The sequence below is a fragment of the Oncorhynchus gorbuscha genome, linkage group LG11, assembly GCF_021184085.1.
Source record: "Oncorhynchus gorbuscha isolate QuinsamMale2020 ecotype Even-year linkage group LG11, OgorEven_v1.0, whole genome shotgun sequence".
Classification (NCBI taxonomy): Eukaryota; Metazoa; Chordata; class Actinopteri; order Salmoniformes; family Salmonidae; genus Oncorhynchus; species Oncorhynchus gorbuscha.
Window position 1 is genome coordinate 23,010,818 of NC_060183.1, and position 9,392 is coordinate 23,020,209.

At 41.2% G+C, this 9,392-nt stretch overlaps 1 protein-coding gene across 4 annotated transcripts; it reads right to left on the reverse strand.

Moving 5' to 3' along the window:
- Positions 1 to 592: 592 nt before the first annotated feature.
- On the reverse strand, positions 593 to 6,232 carry LOC124048317 (gap junction delta-3 protein-like). Of its 4 annotated transcripts, XM_046368978.1 has the most exons (5): positions 6,107 to 6,232; positions 4,639 to 4,782; positions 4,338 to 4,492; positions 4,101 to 4,178; positions 593 to 3,980 (listed from the first exon to the last, which is right to left on the reverse strand). In XM_046368978.1, exon 5 carries the CDS (start codon positions 3,732 to 3,734, stop codon positions 2,832 to 2,834), a length of 903 nt encoding a protein of 300 aa, XP_046224934.1. In that variant the 5' UTR covers positions 3,735 to 3,980; positions 4,101 to 4,178; positions 4,338 to 4,492; positions 4,639 to 4,782; positions 6,107 to 6,232; the 3' UTR covers positions 593 to 2,831. The 4 variants fall into 4 exon arrangements, with proteins under 4 accessions (XP_046224934.1, XP_046224935.1, XP_046224932.1 ...); XM_046368979.1 differs by having other exon boundaries at positions 4,101 to 4,172; positions 4,338 to 4,782; XM_046368976.1 differs by having other exon boundaries at positions 4,338 to 4,782.
- Positions 6,233 to 9,392: the final 3,160 nt, after the last annotated feature.

The following is a 9,392-nucleotide window of genomic DNA, read 5'->3' on the forward strand; positions in this document are numbered from 1 at the left end:
TGCAACAAGGCACTAAAGTAATACTGCAAAAAATATTTGTGTCCTGAATACAAAGTGTTATGTTTGAGGCAAATCCAATACAACACATTACTGAGTACCACTCTCCATATATGTATTTTTTGTCTCAGTCTGCTTTCCATCGGACAGAGCAGGACAATAACCTAAAACACAAGGCCAAATCTGCACTGGAGTTGCTTACCAAGAAGACAGTGAATGTTCCTGAGTGGCCGAGTTACAGTTTTTACTTAATTCGACTTGAAAATCTATAACAAGACTTGAAGAATGTTGTCTAGCAATGATCAACAACCAATTGGACAGATCTTGAAGTACTTTGAAAAGAATAATGGGCAAATCCAGGTTTGGAAATCTCTTAGCGACTTACCCAGAAAGACTAACACCTGTAATTGCTGCCAAAGGTGCTTCTAGAAAGTATTGACTCAGGGGTATGAATACTTGTGAAAATTATATATTTATGTAGTTCATTTTCAATAAATTAGTAAAAATGTCTAAAAACATGTTTTCACTTTATCATTATGGGGTATTGTGGTTAGATGGGGAGAAAATAAATATATTTAATCCATTTGAAATCAGGCTGCAACACACAAAATGTGCAATAAATCAAGGAGTATGAATATTTTTTAAGGTCTCAAAACCCAGGCAGTTTGTGTCATGTTCAGTGTAACTGCCGTTGAGTATAATTCTGATATATCATGGCTGCATTAGACAGGCAGCCCAATTCTGACCTTTGTTTCACTAATTGGTATTTTGACCAATCAGATAAGCTCTGAAAAATATCTGGTGCAAAAAGATCTGATGTGGTTGGTCAAAAGACCAATTAGCGGAAAAAAATACAAGACTTGGGATGCCTGTCTAAACACAGCCTATGAGAAACAAGGCCAGGCACACATAGTTATGACTCTGCTGACCCCCATTGTTCTATGATACACGCTGCAGTTAAGACACAAGCTGAGTCCACAGATACCACTTACTGGTCGGGTCTAGCTTCTCCACCCGATGAGAAAGGGAAATGAAAGGTGTTACCATCTTGCATTCCTGTAGATTACATAGTTGGAATAACAAAGGTACATCTATTGTTATTTTGAGAGTCCTACAAACTGTATATTTTGTAAACAAGACAAAGGTTCACAAGACTGATTCTAAAACATTTATTTCCATGTCACAAAAAAGGCTTTGCATACCCCTGTGCATATTCGTGTGCACACATTTCACTGCCAGTGAAAAGAAGATATTATCAGATATTACATTCTTCATTCACTCTTAACGGGAAAACATTGCATAGTACTATGTAGCAGGCTCTTTCCACCGGGTGCAAAGGTTCAATTGAGCAGAGATTAAATTATGAAAATGACGCAATCATGGATCTCATGTAGGTCATATTTTGCACACTAGATTCATACACACCACACATACCAAGTTACAGTATATTCAATTCAAGTTATTTGATCTGTATTGCACTTCATTTTAACTCACTCTTGGTCTGCATAAAATGGATCAAGATGAATAAGACATTTGCTGTAAACGCCAACAGCAAAATACTTTGGTATAATCCAGCACATTTGAATGCCATTGGAAAATATCACCGTCCACACACAAGAACATAGAAATACATTGGCTGGATGTAGAAAGGCCTTATTGGAAACCATGGAGCCACAGTTATGACTGTGCCTATACTGATTCTCTGTGTACATGCTCCAGATATCAGTCCCCCCCTGTTGTTCATGCATCCTCCTGAGCCTTGACCAATCAGTCTCGTTATGACTTCTTTACAGGTCTCGTCTCCAAGCAGTTCCTGTATGGAGTATTGACACAAATCTTTTCCGGCCACAATTTACATTAGAGAAAATAGTATTTCCTTTATGTTCATTTTAGGGAAATAACTTGTCTAAATACCAACAAAAAATAAACAAAGAAAGTACTCCAAATGCATGAAATTGCAAACCTGTTACATGTAACCTCATAACATTACATTACACGTGACTTTCCTTTGTTTAAAGTAAGTAAGTAGCCTGGTCCAAGCCAGAATGGCCCATTGGGCAGGAGCCTATCTCCTGTATATGTAGCGTGAGCGTGATGCAATTTGATGTACACCCCGTGGACAGTAACTAGCCTTTCATGGTGCCTTCATTTGTGTAAATCCAATGAAATTACGTTTAAGTGTGGGCCAATTTCCTTTCCCCTCATTTCCCGGTCTTGTAATCGAAATGGGAAAAAGTTGTTACTGCAGTTACCGTTATTGTAGTAATACCAACAACGCATTAACTAGCTGTCGTCATTGGCTTCAGCATCACCCTGGACAAGCTGCTGGAGAAGGCCTTCTTCATCCGCCTGTTCAGACGCAAAGAGGTGACCCTCCTGCAGCTCGCCAATGAGAAGTCGCTGCAGCAGAAGGGTATCACCGTCAAACAGAAGAGGTGAGTGAGGGCTAGAGACACAGCATGAGCTCTTTCGGTTGTAATTGAAATTGGAGAGATAATTTACTTCTAGAGAAATGATTGGGGATCCTAATAAATCAAATCAAAATGTACTCAAATCCACTGTCTAATTGAATATATGATTTCTTTCAAATGAATCTAAATTACACCGTAACTGTCTTCAGTGTTTCCCCTAGGATTTGTTTCAGCAGTGGTGGCAAGGGTAGCGGGGGGTGGATTTCTACTAGCGTTAGCGCAACGACATGCTAGCCGTTCCCATAGACTTCCAGTCACTGAGTCAACGACTATCCATTTAAAAGTGTGTCTGGCAGAAATATATATTAAAACCAAAAATTACATCATACTTTTTTGCAGCAGTGGCAACAATTTCCACACCTGCTAAATGAATATAGGAGAAACACTGGTCTTGGTGCTCTGGTTGTTTCCCTGATATCCGACGCTCTTGTGTCCAATGCTAGACACCTTCCTGCTGGCGCTGCCCCTCACCGCCCCTCCCTTCATTCTGACGCTACTACTCCCACCCTCGGACATGGTCCTTCCCCTCCTTTTCTGCTCCTCCTCCTCCTCCATCTCCACCTCCTCCTGCTGCAGGTTCCGGAGCTTCTGACAGTCACATACCCGCTCCTCTGGCTGCTCCCCGGTGGGACGGAACCACTTCAATGAAGCGTAGACGAGCTCTACGAAACTGGACAAGGCAGATACCACTCCCACGGCGAAGTAGAAACAGAGGAAGACTGTCTTCTCCATGGGGCGTGACACAAAGCAGTCCACCGTGTAGGGGCATGGGAAGCGGCTGCATGGGAACTGGGCCTCAACCTGGAAACCGTACAGCCACCACTGACCTACCAGAAATCCCACTTCTGTCACCAAACGGAAGGCCACGTTTATAACATAGAGCTGTCGGAGATGGCGCTCTTCTCTGGCGGCGTTGCTAATTAGCTGGCTGAACCTTGGCTGGCCTAACTGCATGGTCCTCTTGTTGTGGTGGTGCATGGCGTACATGAGGAAGATGAGGGACGGAGTGGAGATGAGGACTATGTGGAACACCCAAAAGCGGTACTGGGAGATGGGGAAGGCATCATCGTAACACACCTGCTTGCAGCCCGGCTGCAGTGTGTTACAGGCAAACTCCCCCTGCTCGTCTTCGAACAAGTCGCCGGCGACAGTGCCCAGGATGAGGATGCGGAAGACCAGCATGAGCAGCAGCCAGAAGCGGCCCAGCATAGGGGAGTGGACCTGGAGGGCATCGAAGAGGCCGCTGAGGAAGCTCCACTCACCCATGATGCGAGGACTTGGTCTGGGCTATTCCTCCTGGCTCTCTGGGGGTCTCTGGAGGTCTATTGGAACTTACATTCAGTCCATTTTCAGAAATGGTTATTCCTCATGAGTTACTGGCATGCAGGGTTGTCAATGCCAAGTCTGCTCACAAGCCCTTCCTTAAGAAGTACTAAAATGGATGATAAAAATCTGAACAGGGTGATTTACAGATCAAAGGCTAATTCCATGGACGTGTGTCCTTCACATGACCTGAAACAAGACAGATCAAATATTTGATTGTGTAACATGCAGAAAAAAACTTAGAAAGATAGATATTCCAATATATTCCCTCATCCACATTACATTTAATTAATTAACACAAGAAAATACCTGTATTAGATGAGCAGTTGCTTCAACTCCTTTTAAGCTTCCTTAGGAAATGAACCAATTCAGTGAAAACCGCTGCTCCTTCAATGACATTGAAGAACAGAGGTTTTGATCAGTTAAGAGGCACATAGGCAAAACAATATAGGTATATTATTGAATGTACTTAATATTACATACAAAACGACCCACACAAATAATTAACTTGCTCACATAGAGGTTAAACATACTGAGAGAACATACCAAACTTTTCAACCATATACATGGTAGATCGTCATAATAAGCCGTTTCCTGTACAAGCCTGGTAGAAGTACTCTTTAGCCTCTGGCATACACACTCTGGGTGCCTAGTTTGTGGGCAGGTGCCTTCTTTGATTTCGTACTTCAGCCTGAGGCAGCCTTGAATCAATGGGTAGCAGTCAATGAGTAATCAAAATATTGTCAGTCAACAAAAAAAAAACAAAGATCTGTAGAAAAACCTTTAAACATTAGGCATTATATCATCCATCTATTAAAGGTGCAAAGACAAAAAAAATGGAGCCAACCTGTGTTGGTTCCCTCAGTGTGCTTCTCCTAGCAAGCCGACTATTACCACAGTCGAACTCCACGTTAGACAGTGATAATGGTTGGCTTTTAGTAGTCGGCTTGCTGGGGCGTCAACGGGGAAGGAAATTCCTGTCATGTCCTATCTGGGATATCAAAGTACACAAACGTAATTACTGTTTACTCAAGAGTGCATACTCTTGATTGATGACGACTTTTCCTAATGGCAGGAAGAGTCAGCACTTCCCAATCGGCCTGAGCAGTTCACAAGGGAGAACACAGGAACACCCCAGCATCAATACACTACCCACTGGGTAAAAACAGGTTGAATCAAATGTTGTTACCATGTAATTTCAAACAAAAAATATGTGATGAAGTTGATGGAAAATTGTTTGGATTTGAAAAAATGTCACCAACATAAGGGAATTTCATATTTCCCCCCCAACTTTGAACCTAAATCCAATGACATGGTGAAATGTTTTGTTGAATTCACATTAGTTGACAACTCAATCAAATGTAAATCAAAACTAGATGTTGAACTGAAGTCTGCGCCCAGTGGGCACTGGTAGACCTACTAGAACAGCTGTGAGTGCTTTTGTATTGGGATTGGCTGGGCCGGCCAGTCCCTGACTTTGTTTTAATTTTCAAATAGCCTACACCCCTTTCCTGCAGTCAAATGAACAATTCATCCTCTAGTGGCCTCATGGGTGGAATGTTTGTCATCTTTTTCATAATTAATAAACATTTTTAAACCTGCTTAAAATCTGGTGTTTATGTCAAACGAACGGTTTTGTTATATTTCAGTTTTCTGTGATATATATGAAATGTAATATTGGGATGCAAACTCAAAATTGAATTTAAACATTTAAACATTTAAACTATATCTGACATGGTACAGGTGTCTTCAGTTTAAGCCCATAACCATGTATGTGAAGTGAATACTTTGTTTTAAAGTAAATTTGACTACCAAGAAACACTGTGACCCTAATTTAGCCCACTGCAGAAAAAGGCTAGATTGAGTCATCCTTTGAACTTTAAATGTAGGCTACATGAGGTCAATACGTTTTTGTCAGTATCGGATTAAACTGTGGGCTGAGGTAAATTGTTTAATTGCTACTTGCCCCGTTACAGTTTAGATTATTTAGTTACTTACATTAACCATGTTTGGAATCATAGCCTTCCATGTCGATGTGCAGGTTGGCATTTATTGCAATGCAGCTCTGCAGTGGTCACTAGCTGGCCTTGCCACATTCATAACATCTTATTTCAAACCCTAACTACACTGCTAACCTTATGCCTAACCTTAAATTATGACCAAAAAGCACATTTTTGGTTTCATGCAAGCCGCAAAGTCAAAATTGCCTTTATGGTAAAAATGTCATGAGCTAGCTACTAGTTTAAAGCAATTAATAATCTAATTGTGACAAATAATTAATGCATGGACTACATTTATGAGAATATTTTGTTTACCTTATCAAGCTTGACGATACACTGATTTATCAATCAAAACAAGTGTTATGAGAGAGTGCACCACAAACATCTTTCCAGGGTGTTAGTGCATCCTCCTCCCAACACCACTGATCGGGAAAGGTTATCAATTTGCAAAAGTCAAGTCAGCTCATATTGTTGCTACCTTAGCTGTTATGCTAGCTGATGTGCTACTGAAGAGTGACACTAGCATATTGGTATTCAAAGACGGGAACATTGTTTAGGCAAATAATTAGTTAGGTAGCTAGCTTTCACATTCATTGTGCAAAAATGCTAGCTAGGCGCTAGCCAGCTGAGGACATCATTAAGAGACAGACTAATAGCTAGCTGAGCGCTAAACCAGTCAGTGGCGCTGACAGATTGAAACTGGTATCAAGAAAATGTTTTCCACTCTATATCATAAAACATTGCATTGCTAACAAGGCATCAATTAGCTTACACAATTTTAGGGTTTATTATGAAGTTTACTTGATAAGTTAGACACTCAACTGAGAACTTTGGTAGGTAGCTAGCGAGATAGCTTGGTTTCCATTTTCCAACAGATTTTTCTAAACCACCTAATTGGTTGTCACTTTCTAATTGCCTGATTGGTCATCAGCGGTTAATGATCTTGTTCACCAAAAGAAACTGCTTCTGGTAAACTGTTTGCCACTAGTGGCAATTTTTTTTATTGTCGCCAAAGGTTTGCAGCAGATTCACAACTCGTGGCAAACTTTTCCAAACTTCTAGCAACATTTTGTGGCACACTATTTATCTTGCAGCAAATTAGCAGGAAGTTTGCCGCAACAAATGCATTTTTGTATGGGCATAGCTGGATTTCTATCGAGCAGGCAGTGTGATTTTTTTTGTGGACGTCAACAACTCTTTGTCAGAGACAAAAACGGTCCTTCTGTAGCTCAGTTGGTAGAGCATGGCGCTTGTAACGCCAGGGTAGTGGGTTCGATTCCCGGGACCACCCATACGTAGAATGTATGCACACATGACTGTAAGTCGCTTTGGGATAAAAGCGTCTGCTAAATGGCATATATTATATTATTAAAAAGCAGATCAATCGAACCCAGTAAAAGACTGCGGTTCAGTTGCCGCCTGAATTGATCAAAAATGACTTTGATATGATGGGTTAGAGTGAGGTTGCAGTAGCCCAATGGTGTGTGTGTGTTAGTGCAGCGTTTGTATGTCAGGACTGTAAACACATCGTGCTTTAACAATGTAACATTTCCTTAACAGCACTGCAGGCTTTGCAGCCTCACTCTACCCCTGATATGTCATTTTTGAAAGTGAAAAAAAAACCCGACTTGGTATAATTATGGAAGATTGAAGTGTGCTTTAAACTGTTTGCTTTGAATGATTTGTAGCGATCGTCGCTATCTGTGTATGAGAGTTCATTCGATTCAGTTTCTCTACCAGAAAACACGCGATACCGTAAAGTGTTGTGTCTTCGAGCACGAGAATCCAGGCGCAAACTCAAGTGCAGATGGCTTGACTGCGTTTTGCGAGTGTCGGCTCACTTGACCGCAATAGAAAACTGGGCCGGTTTGACAGCACATCTCCCCTTGTCGACACGCTGTTTGAATGAGCAAAAAAATAAATAATATTTGGACTATCAGTAAGCACGTTTCCATGCGAGTAAAGGCATTACCTTCACAGGGTGTTGAACGTGCACGTTTCATGCTCCTTTCGAATAAATGTCGTGGGATTATTCAGGTGGCATTACGATCGATGCGCGTTTGACAAATAGGCCTACAAATATTCTCGCTCTTATCCATAATAATCAAATTATGTAGACTAGCTGTTGGCGAAAGCGCATGTACCAAGACCAGAGTAATGTCACATTTGCTGCAGTGTTAGTGACAAAACTGCCGGTAGAGTTGAACATGTAATGGAAAAAAAACATTAAATCTTCATTAGGTACATGAAAACTTAGCTGAACAGTTTTATTTTGTGTGCACTACTTCATCACACATCAATTTTTATTCACAACAATTCAGTTTGGTGGGAACACCACTGGATGGAAAATGCCCATATTTTCTTTGTGCGTTTTAAACTAAACAAAACTATAAACGCAACCATTTAAATTATTTTACTGATTAACAGTTAATATCAGGAAATCAGTCAATTGAAATAAATTCATTAGGCCCTATCTGGATTTCACATGACTGGGCAGGGACGCAGCCATGGGTGGGCCTGGGAGGACATATTTGGGAACCAGGCCCAGCCAATCAAAATGAGTTTTTCCCCACGAAGGGGCTTTATTACAGACAGGAATACTAATCAGTTTCATCAGCTGTGACTGGTCTCAAATGATCCTGCAAGTAAAGAAGCTGGATTTGGAGGTCCTGGGCAGGTGTGGTTACACTTGGAGGTACTGCCAAAATCTCATTGCAGGCGGTTCATGGTAGAGAAATGAACATTAAATGATCTGGCAACAGCTTTGGTGGATATTCCTGCAGTCAGCATGCCAATTGCAATTGTAGCATTGTGTTGTGACAAAAAAAAGCACATTTTACTGCCCCCCAGCACAAGGTGCACCTGTGTAACGATCATGCTGTTTAATCAGCTTCTTGATATGCCAGATCTGTCAGGTGGATGGATTATTTTGGCAAAGAAGAAATGCTCACTAACTGGGATGTAAACAAATGTGAGAAATACGTTTTTTTGTGCACATGGGACATTTACAGTAGTGGTAGGCAATGCAGGTTGGCTAATTTACATGAGATTATTATGGATAAACGCAAAATATTTGTATTTGTCAAACGGTAGTCAAGCATCGATCATCATGTTGCCAGAACGAGAGCCTCGATAGTTTTAGTGGGAGGACCACACGCACACTGTCATTGCATTACTCCAAATATACATCGATATGGTTATTAAATCACAGTCATTTCCCGAAACAAAAAGATCCCAGCATTTACTACAAACAAGTTTTTTGTAGCCCTAAAAACCGTATGAGCTCGCTGATTTGTTTTCCTATTGGGAAAATTGTTACTTCATGACCCTTTGCAGAACCCATTGGTGTCTGCATTAATGTCCCCCGACATCGTCATGCTTGTGTGACACTTTCTAATGTGGGTCAAAAGGGAAATACAAATATTATCGGAATTTATTGCACGTCGTTAACAGAACTGCGGGACAACCGTGACCGACAGGAGACTTGGCTACCGTTCGTCCCCAGTTAGTACAGGCGGGAAGCTGGAACGACACCGTGTGCTAACTAACTAGTTCGCGACACCGGAAACCAGACACTACCAGTGTGTACTAACAATAGCTA